General features: G+C 33.6%; 1 protein-coding gene across 2 annotated transcripts in view; it reads right to left on the bottom strand.

The window, feature by feature from the left end:
* Positions 1-15,588, bottom strand: part of LOC123550513 (sushi, von Willebrand factor type A, EGF and pentraxin domain-containing protein 1-like) — a 50,935-nt gene that overhangs the window by 28,104 nt on the left and 7,243 nt on the right. For both annotated transcript variants that reach the window (XM_053524942.1, XM_053524943.1), the window contains exons 2-10: positions 14,926-15,109; positions 14,365-14,484; positions 12,237-12,384; positions 11,577-11,707; positions 11,092-11,265; positions 9,978-10,169; positions 9,155-9,415; positions 5,807-6,025; positions 3,195-3,392 (exon numbers count right to left, since the gene is read on the bottom strand). In XM_053524942.1, the coding sequence (XP_053380917.1) occupies positions 3,195-3,392; positions 5,807-6,025; positions 9,155-9,415; positions 9,978-10,169; positions 11,092-11,265; positions 11,577-11,707; positions 12,237-12,384; positions 14,365-14,484; positions 14,926-15,109 (1,627 nt within the window). The remainder of the gene's footprint in view (positions 1-3,194; positions 3,393-5,806; positions 6,026-9,154; positions 9,416-9,977; positions 10,170-11,091; positions 11,266-11,576; positions 11,708-12,236; positions 12,385-14,364; positions 14,485-14,925; positions 15,110-15,588) is intronic.

Here is a 15,588-nt window from a genome sequence, read left to right as displayed (position 1 = left end):
GCAGATCATGATTAGACAGCACGAATATGCAGGCTGATCATGATCTACACTGGTCGCAAAGGCAGAATTAATCGTGTCCAGCCTGGTACATGGCCGAGCAAGTTGGAGCAATTGAACAAAGTTGGACTGTACTATATTTCACTGAACAATTATTAAGTTATATATAAATATTTATTGGTACATCTCAGTATCAAAACTTTCAAAACAGCAACATCTAAATTAAAGATACATGTTTTTTTTTTTTTAAATCATGTAAACTACGTAAATGATGTGACTCATAAGGGTATTTTTTCTTATTTTTAACAGAATTCGCTCATCTTACTTTGACTATTTGACCTAAATTGTGTATCACACGTTAGATCATAAATGGTTAGATCTCTAAGTTAGTGCCTTTAATACTTTTTCAATAAATGAACTTAAAACACTGTTAAAACTAATTGCTTCTCAAAGGGACTGGACTCCAGATTTGGGCTAAAAAATGATTTTCTTTTAAAACTGAAGGTTTTGTCATATTTCGACTTTTATAACATGAATGTTTATATCCATATTTTTTTTCATGAATGTGCCCTCGTGTTTTGAGAGGTATCATATGACACGGTACGGACTTTGTAACGTAACGGGAAATTATGTCTCAGGCAGCTGGTTTCCTCAGTCGGTAGAGCACTCACCCTGTAAGAGATGGGTCCCGGGTTCGAGCCCGGGACTGACTGCATACTTTTCTCACCCTGTGACATTCGGCGCTATTTTGATGGTCAAGCCAAATGCTTGTTGAAACGAGTCGTCTGATTGCCTCAAATAAAAATAGATTTTCGAAAATTAAAAATCCGAATATACTAAAGAGGAATGTCAATAGGGTACCCTAGACCTTCGTTAAGAAGATCAAGTTCTTTAGTCAGATTATGGTCAGATGATTTTTCACTTACTTATTGCCCTTTGATTATTTATAGTACTATTGCTTGTACGGAGTATTCTTAAGCAACCACTGGCTTGAAATCGCTTGAAATCAAACCAACAAAGGACGCTTCAATCTCAAAAGGAAATGTGCTTTCCTGTCGGATGATTCACTGAATCATTGCCCTTTGATTATTTAACATTAGTACACTATAATAGTACTAATTTTTGTTCGGAGTATTCCTCAACGAACACTGGCTGAAATAGACCGAAACTTCACCGGAAGCTACAGAAGCTTTGCACCCAAGAAATGTGCAGAATGATCATCTTTTTATGTTCCAGTATTATGGTTATTGCCCTTAAACAAGTAAATTATGGCGCCATATTCTAATCAGGATATTTTTTGGAATTCAGTGAAAATTCGTAGTCTGCTTCATTATCAAGAGGAGGTATGCATATTGTCTTCATGTTCTGGTGGGATGATTTTCCAATGAGATATTAATATTTGATTGTTTAGTAATATGAGTAAACTGTATATATGTCCGTCTGTGAATTCAAATTTTGTTCTTTTAATATGGAATAATCATATATATGGGGGAACATCATTGGGGTTTACAAATATTTTCTTGTTATTTTATGCCTATTTTTTCAATACAAAAGAGAAAAGAGAATAAGACGGACACGAACTCATCTTTTAGACGTATAAAGAAACATAACATCAAGCTGATATTCATGCGGATACTTTTATCTTTCAGCGGCTTTTATCATTTAGTTTACATGCAGATTAGAATCAAATTTTAATCTGGTCAAATACGGAATACAGCGGATCCAATACAGTAATATATTGGACAGCCACGTGGTACAAATGATATTTGCTGATTTGCCGACTGGAAAGGAAAATTATGTATTGAATGATATAATATGTATATCCTACATGCAAATTTATAATTACAACTGAAAAAGAAAACTCCCTATTTATAAAAGAGAAAGTGTTAAATATATTCTTCTATTATATTTCAGTACTCAATTAAAATTTAAATGAATGTCTTTTATTCAAGCCCGCCGCATTCAGCACAGACTTTAAGTACTTTGAAAACAACAGATACCAATTACAGCGACAATACTCTTACAAATGACCATAATGCAATATTTAGTATAAAGTGCAGTAAAGGTCACTGTAGTGTAGGTCACTGTTCTTAAAATATCCAAAAGCACAAAAATTCTTGTGTCGTGTCTTTGTAAAGAAAAATTGATAAACTGTTGTTGCAGTATTTTTTGAAAGAGAAGCAGAATTTTGTAATTTCGATATTTCTTTTTTTGTCAAAATGACCACTGTGACTGCCTGGAGGAATTTTAGTACACCTGAATTCGTTACAACCATTTCGCCCTCAGCTATCAAACAGATGTAAATCACGCACATCACTGATGGATCAAAACTTCATGGTCAAGCAGATCAATATATTTAAGGAAGTGAATGCAAGGTTTTGGAAACTAGAGATTGTTCGGAAAGAGCATTTACATGTGGCTGTTGATATTTTGTTACTTGTAAATATATAGCGATTTCAAATATTAAATTTGATACGTTTTGAAGAATTTCTAATTACTTAACTAATACAGCTATCTGGTGTTTACAAATCAAGGCTTTTGAATTGTATATCGTCTGTTTTTCTATAGACCATAGTTCAGATAAACAGGCATTGAACCACAAGGATAGTCAAACAAACCCAAAATACTATGTGGAGTACAGAATGGGTTGCTTGTACAACAGATGAATTCATCAACAGTATTTTGAAAGGCTAAAAGAAATGGCAGGATCACAGATTATATTTGTTTATAAAATTGATTAGAAAAATAACTAATTGGGTATAGATGTATCATTTAAATTTTGTATTTGGCATCACTAAACACTTATTTTATGTCTATCAAAATTAAGCTAAAATTAAAATGACTGCACGTGGCCAAGACGTTTGCAATAAACCTTTACCTACACAACATAGAAACGCACTTTTTTCTGAAATATACCACTAATGGTAAAATGAGCCGCGCCATGAGAAAACCAACATAGTGTATTTTGCGACCAGCATGAATCTAGACCAGCCTGCGCATCCGCGCAGTCTGGTCAGGATCCATGCAGTTCGCTAACAGTTTCTCTAATTCCAATAGGCTTTGAAAGCGAACAGCATGGGTCCCGACCAGACTGCGCGGATGCGCAGGCTGGACTGTATCCATGATGGTCGCAAAGCCACTATGTTGGTTTTCTCATGGTACGGCTCAAATATTAATATTCAAAAAATAGCGCCTACCTATACAATCAGGAAATGAAGACAATGGATACCATTTGCCACTGCCTTGACAGACCAATCTCCCTTGGAAAGCATCGGTTACAACCCTTGGGATGTCGTAACCTTCCTTACACAACATAACATGAAGTGGCCGGGCATTTACAGAGTCAGTTATAAGATCCCCATTTTCCGGAGGATCTAATGGTGGACAGTTTTCCACTGAAATATAAAACATACATATACATTTGTAATAATTTGAATCCTACGGATACACTTTATGATGTCATTTGCCTATTATCAAATATCGATGGTATAAAGAAACCCCTCAGTATTCTTTTAGTTTTTCAGACTTTATGAAAGCTACCTGTTATTGCTACAATACTTGAAGTTTACAAAGTTTGGTTCAAACAAACAGAGAGGAAGATAGATGATCGTAGTCAGTGTCGTAAAACATCCCCGGTAAACATGGCTACCAGATAACCTTTAAAATATAAATACTTTTTACATGTAATTGCTTAATGACAAATTCCATTCCCATGATAAAACATGCTTAATCAAATAACGAAATATGAAATAAGTACACATATATATTGTTTTCTCTTAATATGAAACTAATAACTAATATAAAGTAACGGTCGGTTCTATTAATTATTGACCTCCATAAATTGTACCCTTAGGTAAATTTTCTGCTAAATCGGGTGCAAGGTAAGAGGGGTGTTAAGGAGGTAGGTTACCTTGTTACAAGGGTAAATTCAAATTAGTTGAACCACAGCATTCTTTTGTATTTCGTGTAATATGAAGTTTTAACTGCTACAATCTCAATTTCGTTTGTCTCTGTCCCTTCAAGTTCATTTTTTATCCAGGTTTGAAGAACACGACCCTCCAAAGGTATTTCATATTGAAAGAAGAAGGAAAATACGGATATTTAACACTTTTCAGTGTATTTTAATTTCATTGATATCTGTAGAAGTCTGCATAATTGATAATTTTACTAATATGCACGTTAGCTTTCTAATATAAGTTTAAAATGTATATGTCGCGGGGCTCGTGTTTCCATGGTAGCGCATTTTCTCTCATTTTTAAACAACTATGTATAAAAATAGGGGTTTTCGACGGCTTCAGTGCCATTCTGTTAACGACCAGCATGGAATATTTGGGTAATATTATTAGCAAAATACCAAGCACTTTACATGGTACCCTATTTTTCTTAAACTTTAAAGTAACCATGGCAACAGAGATGTTTAAAATAGCTTATATCTTGCTTTTTGTCGTAATTTCTTATAAAAAGTATTGAATAAGATTATCTTTCTAGTTGATGTAGCTTTAAAACATATTATTTCTAACGTAAGTTATATTTTCGTGTTATTTGCATTTATTCAAACAAATTTCACAGCTTAGAATACTTACAGCAGTACCCATCGTCTGGAATTTTTCATGGAAAAATCGTTCAGCATGCTGCTATTATTCTCATGGATAGTGTTGAAATGAAAATAAAAAGCCGAAGCCGAGTTTCTTAAATAGACCAGTGTCAACGCTTTTTAATTTTACATTTAGATACATAGGTCACGGGCTTCGTTTCCATGGTAACATCAATTCAATTCAAGAAACCACAATTTTCTACTGAAATTTGGACAATTTTAGATCTTAGTTTTAGTACATAAGTAACAAATTATCAACGGAACCTGAAAAATAGGTATTACAAATCAAACTGCTAGATATTCTATTTGAAAATGGCCGTAACAAGTAACCTTTCACCCAACTATATTCCAAATAACATTGCTTACCATCATCCATTTTCTTACATTCCGCATAACATTTCAATATAACTACATAAAAGAAGCAAAATATTGATTATTATTCAGAGCAAAAGACTCATAAAAAATATTTCAGCAAATATTGGTTATTTGAAAATAGTTAAAATAAAGAAAATGCACAGAATTACGTACTTTCAAGATAAAAGCTATTAATTTTGCGCGGTAACTGACACGTAACGTCATGACGTCAATGACGTCATTTTAAGGCAACATTGTTTTGGATCGTTTCTGCGGCAATTTATTCATTATTTCTGCATTATTAAACCATAAAGCATCAGACCGAAGACAGGTTCATGATTTTTTTTCAGAAGAATGAATATACAAACACATTTAGTTTGTCGTAAACGTAGTCGTAAATCGTCACGTTAGCTTCCGGTTGGACATGCGCACATACAAATATGAAGGTAACCTACCTCCTTAAATTGTTTGGATGTGTTCTGTTTTTCCAAATGATCTATATAGATTTTATATGCAATTATCTTACTTAGTATACATATATAATGATATTTAATATCGGTTTCACAGAACTGCAGTAAAACTATTTAGAAGTTTTGATATTCGTTACACTTTCTTTTGTGTTTTCTTTATTATTTTCGTATGCTTTTCCAACGTCTTACGAATAATTGGACGTACATATGTGTTTGACATGAAAGGAGGTTCAATGTTAGACATTTTATGCAATATTTTATGGATATGGCGTTAATTTAAGATACATGTTATTATTTATATTTCATGAAGACAAGTAATTTTTAGACAGTTTACTTTGTTTTCTTGTGACAATGAATTAATCTTTTTGATAAGATTTTACATATTAAGCACCTTCACACAATGGTTGCACATCGGAATCCCAAACCCATACACCTTTGTCAGTTGTTCCGTTTCGTTCACATGTCATACGGTCTGAGCCATTGAGTGGAATGTTTAATTCACATCCAAGGTCACAATAAACTCCATCATAGTATCTTGTATCGCTGCAGTTGTAATTAATAAACCGAGGTTTGTCCAGTGCATCCATGGGGCCAGCAAAACACCTTATCACTGAAAATGTATTCAAAATTACACAAAACAAAGGCAGAAATCTCAAAACAAATTTTCAGATTTTGTATTACTATTCTAGTGATGCACATGTTCTAAAATTATTTAAGAAATAATAACCAAACGCCGCAAGAGATAAGTTCGTATGTACTGTTCCATACGTTGGCTCATAATTAATACATTTTAACTGGAGCACAACAGAAGATTGCCACCGACCCTCACCCCTCCCCATTCATCTCCAACCCCTTGAAAATAGATTAAAGCAAACAACCTGCAGAGTGGGCCTATAAGTCATCCAGTCAAAAAGAAGCATATTGTACGTTATTTGTGTATCGTTAGTGAAATTATATGGCTTCTGTTTGAATATCTTGGAGACCATTTCCTAAGTTGTATAAAGTACATGTATATAAAGAGTGATAACACATATCAAGTATAATGATTCATAATAGATACATGTATGAGTGTGGGGCAGCATATAAAATATCGGTAAGATGCACAAATTTTAAGAACTTAAAAATATAAAACAGTCCCAACATGGTAGGACTGAATGACAAATTTTGATACTTTTCTTAGGTATGCTTTTACCAAGAATGAAAGTTTCTGTACGTTCGATAAAAATGTTTATAATCACATGAGATTACATTTACAAATACATTAGCTCTCAAGTCGTGATTCAGTTAGTGTGTTTCATCTATTGTCTAAAAAATGAAACAATTTAATAGATTTATGAAGGCTGCAAAACAGATTGTTTTATGATACTGTTAAGAGTGAAAGCATGGTCCTCACACGATCCGTTATATCTAAAACCATTCTGTTCGTCAGCTACTCCTCCCGTTGTTTACAAGACATTTGTAACTCTTCTTTTTTACAAATGAACAGTACAGTTTGCTCATATATGGCAGCGAACAAATACGTTACCTCTAAAATTTAACGGAACAAGTTTACCTGCGTTTTGATCTTTCAAAATGGAGTAAATAATTGATTTTCTCCAAAAGGAAGGAATTACGCTCGTGTCGAAAACTACTGAAAAAGTTGTTGCTATGACTTGATGGTAGTTCTATCAGCGTACGGTATTTTGTCCATTTTTTCTATTCTGTTTGAAAATTGGCAGGAAAACGTAAACGGGCGAGAAATGACGTGTAGATTTTATATGAGAAAACCGAGGTTTTCAAAGTAAAAAGAAAACATTAAAATAGCATGATTTCAACGAAATTGTCCATTGGGAGTACCACACTTTAGAAAGACCTATATTTTTTTTTAAATTTTGTTTGTCAGTAGATAGCATGCAACATGCTCAACTTTACGCCTAGTGTGACTTCTCAAAAGTAACTTATTGAGTTCAGGACTAAATTGTATCATCAGCATAACTGGCACCAGAAAGAAAATGCCATTATACATGTTTAGATACTATGATGACCAGAGTCATGAACGGAAAAATATACTATCAATTATTTCAATTGGGCATTTTTCACTTAAACCGTTCAGTTCGGCAAATGGTTACTATGCATATTGAACAACTGGTAATTTATCTTCCATCGTGTACCAGTCATATTTTCTTAACGGATATATATTAACGTCAACGTTATACAAAATACTGCACTAACTCCACCAGTCGATTCAAAATGCAAACCTCTATACCTTTATGCATGTACAGTGGCAAACGTTACTTTTATATATAAAAAAATATTGAAAAAGAGGAATGACTTTTTTATAGTATACCTATATAAATTCTGTAAAAAAATCGGCCTGTATGCCACAATTAAATACGGACAGGCAGAAGAAAATCCGTATTGTACCTTTTACCTTCCGTATTGTATGCTACCTGACTACTTTCATTAATATACATGACCTGACACAGTTCTATAAATAGCGCACATTTAAAGTTCAATTAGTTCCATTCAAATATTAATGAACATTGAAGATTTCGTTCAATAACAAAACGACAAACAAAAACAGAGAGATGTACAATAAAAAAAAAGGTCATTATAACAATAGCTCGATCATGCTCTCGTGGATTTTGCAAGGTCGAATCACACTCGGCTCTAGCGCGCCTCGTGATATCCGATCTGGCAAAAATCCACCCGAGCCGAATACAACATCACAGATCGAGCTACTGTTATAATAACCCTATTTTATTCTATATCTATTTTATCTATCCAGTCGTGAACGTTCATTTGCAACACGTGACCATACAATATATTACCTTATTGGACGCACGTGCGTACAATAAAAAACCCTGTATTTTTTCCGTATTTGGACGGTTCAAAATGTCCCATGTTAAACATACGATAAAGCCCGAAACGTGTGAAATTTTCCGAATGTAAATTGGGTGAAGTAGGCGCTCTATTTACAGAGTTAGATTATGCGTCTTTAAATGAGGAAGGCAGAAATACAATTTTCAGTGAACCATTTTTAATTTAATCTAAAATGAAGTAGATATAGAATAAAAAGGTTATTTGACATTGAACTGTATAATACTAGATGTATTTGGACGTGTACTCGTCCAAATATATTTCCGTGTTGTACAGAACAATGTTAAATAACCTAATAATGTTAGTCAAGATTACTTTACATTGTGTCTTTACATGTACACTCAAGTTTCATCCACCGTTTTATGGAGGACCATTTCAAAATTAAAGGAATGTATTTTATCTAATTTTTCATTTTTGCTATTAAATGGAAACACCTATTGTATAAAATAGTATGCTATTGATAATGCTTTGACCAATACAGAAATAACAATTCTATGTGAATTTATAAAGCGATATCATTCATTTTAAAATCTAATCTAATAATGAATGGCCAGTTGATAATATTTTCAACAAACACAAATGCAGAAGTATTGAATAGATTGTTGCTTAACATTCAAATTTTCTACAGAATAATATGCGAGCTTTATCTCACTATTTTGCGAAAGGAATATCCCAGTATACAGAATAGATTTTGTGGGTTGAGCTTATGTAGGGGAAATTATTCCATCCGTGGGTATTGCTTCATTATTTGAAGATAATAATCGATTACCTTTCTTCAAAAAGCTAACCTTGGTTTTAAATCAGAAACGCATTTGTCCGAGATACAAACTCTATTGCTTTACTACTACATGTAAGTGTATTACTTGAGCTAAGAGTGTACCTTTTACTTCCAAAGTGATGGTACATTTCGACAACGCTGGCAATGTATTCCCTTCGTCATCAGAAGCTTCATATGTAACATAGTGATCACCTTCCTGTAGTATATCCCCCTGGGAAATATTCGATAGTTTTCTTATGACTGGATCTGCATCTACATTGTCTGTAGCCGACGGCTCTTCCCAGGTAACAGATGTTGTGAAACTACCTCGATCAGCATAAAATATTTGCGGCGACAAACACTCTATGTTTGGCGGTTCATTATCTTGGACAAAATAGATACGATTATGCATGCATACTTACACTATTATCATATCCGTAGCAAATTTATAAAAGAATAGCACATTTTTTATTAATTTTTGTTGTTAAACATTCACACTTTTAATTTGTTAATAATAAGCTGATACTTGTGACAAAGACACTTTATTGTATACGGTAGGTCGGTGGTTCTACCCAAGTATCAATCCGTGCCTTTAAAATGCAATGAGGGGCAACTCGTGTATTACCCTACCATCAAATGCTTGATAGTCGCCATTTGATCAATAATTGTGCCAGTCTGACGTTAAACACAACTTAACCGTAGGCCTGCTGGCGGCAAGTGATTTTGCCATTGCAGTCAGAGCAGACCAAGATCAGCCTGCACATCCATGCAGGCTGATCATGGTCTGCAATGTTCGCTATTCAGTCAGTTTATTTTCAGTGAACACCAATTTGAATAATAAATGGTATTGTTCTAATAGAATGACGGACCGGTCGATTTTAGAAATTTAGCGGGCTAAGGGTAAACGTTGAGACCTATGCTGTAATTAATTGGCTATACTGCATACCTGTACAAGCAACGCTGGTGACCATTACTGACCATGTCTTATCTGCCTGACATTCCATTCTTTTAGGGCTATTCAAACTCAATGAAAACCCACTGTCGCATTCAAAAGAGCACTCGCTTTCGAAGCGATACAACTCGTCGTCACATGCAACTTTTCCGTTTGTTATGTCGAATGGTGGTTGACAAACAGTTTCTTTAAAAGAAATAAACCAGCAAATAGAATATTTCCTGATGAAAAACTGAGAAGTACAGATGAAATGTAATACATGTTCTCACTTCAGTACATATATTTTCTAAATTTTCAATTTTCACTTGTTTCTCGGAGCTATAATGGTATAATCGGGTCTACTGGAAGTGATTCAGATAAGTTGTATGTGTACGCGCATACCGTATTTTAGAGTTTCTGAAAACCATGGCATATTAGATAGTCCCAGATGTATCAATGCGAAAACTTAGGCAAAACAATTGAGCAACTTTGCACAATTATTCCAATGTGTGGAAGCAATCTCGTACATGTAAGTCAATTGTCAATATTTTATAACACTTTTTCAACATTTTCGTTTATATTAGCGCTATAGTCTTTGCAAAGACATTTTATCTACAGAAACTGCAAAAGAGGAAACGATCCTATTCGCATTTATATTACATGCACTAAACATACGATATCCCAAAAATATAAGTAAGTTGCCTATATCTTAAGGAGGAATCAAAATATACCTTCGCTTGTTTTGAAAACCTTGTTTCATTTTACCTTTAGCATCACAAGCACCCAAAATATACACTTTGTATACTGTTGTTTAACTTTGAAAAATAGATTTATCATAGAACATAGACAAATCATAGTTTAGAATATATCTAGTGGGACGCAAAATATATCGTCGTTTGTCCTTATTACACGGTATCTGCGTCCAAACTTATATTGGCGTCTCTAGAAAGGAAATAAAGGTACCATAATAAAACTGTATTACCTGCAACACTTTTGAATTGCGAAAGGTATTCAAACTCAGAAAACTACCCAATACCAGGAAACAAAGTTTTATAACATAGAATAACAAATTATGTTGAAATGATCTGCCTTATCATTAATAGATAAATATTCATAGAAACATAAATACTCTGACAAACTGGTGTATAATCCCAGGTTTTATCTTTCAGGCAAGTAGCTGTATCACCATCAACAACTTCGTTTCCATCATAGCATTCCACAACACACTCTGATCCATAGATATATCCATGTGAACAATCTTGACGTCCGTGCATTGGCGGATCTCGAGTGTCGCATGTTATATCTAGTCAAAATAAATCGAGCAAACTAATTAGATGAAAACTTTTCTTGAGATGCGATGTTTGTTTTGTTCGTAAATCAATATTGAATCAGTCGAGACATTTTATATAGAAGAAAACAAAAGCTGACAAAGCCCGACCGTGTTAGTACAATGGCATAAGACAGCTGACGACCTCTAAAACGTTAGTCGCTATAACCTACTTTACTCTGACACAAGAATTTCCAAAGTCAACAACTAATCAATGACATGTTCTTATCTGTTAATATATTAATCAGCGATTTGCTGATGTAATTAAATTTAATGTTGTAGCTCACATTTTACAGTGAATGTAAAACTGCATGTTGCTGTGAGACCATATCCGTCTTTTGCAGTATATATAACTATATACTTCCGTCCGTCTGGACTACCTATGAATTCATCACCACTGTTGTATGTTTGGGTTTCGCTAAAATGATAGATACAAGTACTTTTGTGAAATACTCGATATTTTAATTCTTAGGTCTACATTTTAATGAAGTCATAGTGCATTTAACCGTTCAAATGTTTGTAGGAAATGAAATGCTTTCTAAGCACTTTGTTAAAATATTGTATAAATGGACACTGTAAAGAATTGTTTGAAGCAAAACACGCAAAAAACTTTCAGAGTTGAATTCACTGATTCTGTTCGTGAGATGTAACGATGCACTAGAAGAAGGAAAATTCTACAAAACATACAAAATAAATTGACTAAATGATCCCAAAAGACTAGAAAAAAATATAATACTATACTGAAATAAAACATTGCTGTACTGTGACAGACAGTTTATCAAATTAATTAACCATCATGTTGTTGTTGTCAGCGCATATTGTCATACTATAATAGTATTGATTGACTGGCAAGTCATTCCGTAAATAAAGTATTATGCTTTTTCATCTCTTCTTCGTGAAGTTTAGATCATTTTTTTAAGTATAACTAACCAACAGTTTGTGCCTACCTAACTACTTCCTCGTCGTCTTCTGCTTTTGGTTCTTCCCAAGTTACTTTCACAGACTTTTTCTGACTTAAGGCCGTGTACACCGCTCCGCTTTTGGGACATTTTTTATACTCAGGAGGGTTAGCATATATTTTTTCTTGGTCTACTTCTGTAAATTAATTAAAAATTAAAATCGTTAAGTACTGATTCTTTTGTGTTTAAAAGGAATAAACTTTCAGAATTGAACTTATAAAACTGGCAATAATTCAACATGATGAAAGAAAGTTTGAAATACAGGCATCTTTTTTTCTACAGCTAAACTTAGTGTCTTATGGGCCATTATATTTCAAAATGTAGGTTAAAGACATTCGGTAAAATTTATCTGTAAGATACAAGAAGTTACAAGCTTAAACAAGCTCTGGTCATTTATTTATTTTCATTCTATTTTCAGTAGCAAAATAAGTAAAGTTAAAGTTTCCTTCTTCAAATAGTTGTTTTCTGACAAAAATCTCATAGCTAATGTTTTTGTTTTGTATCATGTGCCAAACTAATGTTTGTCAGCTGAAATGCATTCATCAGTATACGGAAATATAGTCTGTTTCCCGGTTCATTGTCAGCTGCATACACCCGTCAGTAGAATACAGCTTCAAAGGAAATATACTTGGTTATTGCTCTAACACACATGCTTATATGACAGGCGAATTGCACAATTAATCCAAGTACCTATGTTCTCAAGTGAGAACCCAGGTTCTCGGCTTCAGATCACAAGTTTTTCAGAAAACCTAGGTTCTCAGAACATTTGTGCAAATGGCCAAACCTTGTGTTTTCAGTCGGGATCATATGTTTTAATATCAGCCTCACGTCGGTGGCGAGGGGAATTAAACACAAACACACGCACATAAGCACATATTCAAAAAACATAATTATAGTTTATATAAATAAAAGATTATTATCAACCATTTACGTAAAAATACTAAAAGGTCACGCAGTTTTAAAACGCTTGTCAAACTTTGAAGAAAAATGAAAAATATACATCTCATCGATGAAATAAAATATGATATGTTGAAGTTTTATTATTAACAATAAAATGTTACATTTAACTTTATATCGATGAAATAAAATATGATATGTTGAAGTTTTATTATTTACAATAAAAGATGGTTTATTTAAGATATATCGCGTTTACCGCCTTACGGTAATGTTGCCTACAAGTATTTTTCCTATATAAAGTTAAGAAATTTCCAATGGAAGGCCCTTTTGATACGTAGGTAATTTACGTTTTCTTCAGGAAAACAGAATAAAAAGAAAAAGTTTGGGTCATATTTATGTCAGAAAATAAACAAACACGCTGTAAATTCAGCCCTAGAACGAGACCCAAAAATTGTAGTTGTGTGCATGAACTTAATTTCAAAAATAATCAAGAAGAGTCTGTAATGCAATTATTTCATGCAGAAAACGGCGTAGTGAGCGGGAATTTCGAAACAAAAAAAGCTGATCCTTGATAACATCTGTAAATAATAGCAAAAGTTGATCTTCACCCGAGGTATTGTCTTAAATTTCCACCTACACAACTTTTCATGCGCCGATTTTGTGCTCGTTCTCTCCTCTATAGACTTTTTTTAATCTGAAAATGATCCTTAAATATTTTTGAATATAATGAAATTAAAATTCCTTGACTACCGGGTTCATGCTATGAAAATTGGGAAGTTTAAGCACAAGTAAAACGTTACGTCTTTTTCCCGCGTTTTTCAACCAAGTTCACATTGTCTGTTTGAAGGATTTATTTGAAGCATTTATTTAACGGGTTGTTGCATTATTAGATATGATTTTGTATTTGGTTTAAGCCCATTTCAACTGTTTCATAAAATTTTAAGTGCAATTTTTCCCAGAATCCGGAGATGTCAGTTCGAGTCCGACTAGCTACAGCGCTCCATGAAGTGGGAAAGTTGTCAGTTTCTTATGAAATCAAATGCATAAACGTAATAATTGCTTAGAGTTATAGAAATACAAAATAGATTACATGTGGTACTTCTTGAAATAACATGCTCTCAGCTGCTGAATGGTTTGTGGCATGAACAGAACTTCAAACTGGTATTTAAAAAGCTCAGATCATTTAAATAGTTAATGATTTTTAAATATTCTGACTCACCCTTTTCAAAACATTCGCCGAAAACACCACAATAAATTACCACAGTAACTGCCACAGCAAATAACGCAAATAATCCTCCAACAATCCAGTCAATGAATCTTTTCTGCCTCCCATGGTGATCTAAATGTAAAACATGAGATTGATACAAATATTGCGAATTCCAAGACTACTGCAGTATTTTACTGAAATTTTCTACCATAAAAATAGATAAGAGCATTGTTTTAATCAATATGATAAGACATATAAGACGAATATTTCAAAACATGACTTAAGCTACTTGCTTGTACGTAATGTCCAGTCTCTTAAATGAACGTCTTTAACAACAATATGAGAGCGAGAGTTGTGAGACCGACTTCTGTCATTATTGGAATGACTTCGCTATTCATATTTAGAATAAATACTGTCAAAACAATTGTATAATGTTAAAACTATGTACGTAACAACATTTGTGGAATAAAGCGATTATCAACAATTTTGTCATCTAGTGTTAATGCAGGTCTTTATTATGAGTAATTATTATGGCAAAGAAAAACGTTAGGCGGGGCCTGTTACACGTTTTACCTGTTCCAGTGGATAATTTCCATGATTCTTCGACGCATTTGTATTCATAAGTACGTTCTCCATCGCTAACGAAACACACTTGAGAGCCGTCGTTACCAGTGTCACAGCTTTGCACTATCAAATCAGTCTTACTTTCAAATTTCCTAATGTCGCAAATGTCACTTGATTTGTAGTTCAGGGTAACCTTGAAAAATAATGATGTTGAATTATATTTAAACGAAAAGCTCATGAATCGTTCTGACAGAATGTTTAAACGGCCATGACGGTAGGCTCTAAATCTTGCTCTCATGAAATGTTATAAAACGTTTCTTTTCTTTTCTTTGTTTTTTTGTTGTTTTTTATCTTTATTCGTTGAGATTAACTTTCCCATTAAAAGTGCGTTATAATAGTTCAGTATAACAGAAAAGAACGCATTCTCAAAGGTTTTGCTTGATATTACAAACTTTCAACAACTTTTTCTCATGAATCAGGGTCGGCTTTCTATAAACCTTTGTCAGTACCATCCTGACATGGACCTCTGCATGGTTCCCCTTTTAAGTGACCGCCAAAGCTAAAGTAAGAAAACCTTTAAAAAATCTCCTTCTTTTGAACCACTTGATGAATCATCATCAAACTTGGCATGCTGCATTCTTGCAAGAACCTCTCGCAGGATTTTTTAATGAT

Source organism: Mercenaria mercenaria, chromosome 15 (assembly GCF_021730395.1).
Source record: "Mercenaria mercenaria strain notata chromosome 15, MADL_Memer_1, whole genome shotgun sequence".
Taxonomy (NCBI): domain Eukaryota; kingdom Metazoa; phylum Mollusca; class Bivalvia; order Venerida; family Veneridae; genus Mercenaria; species Mercenaria mercenaria.
This window is presented reverse-complemented; position numbering and strand designations above follow the sequence as displayed.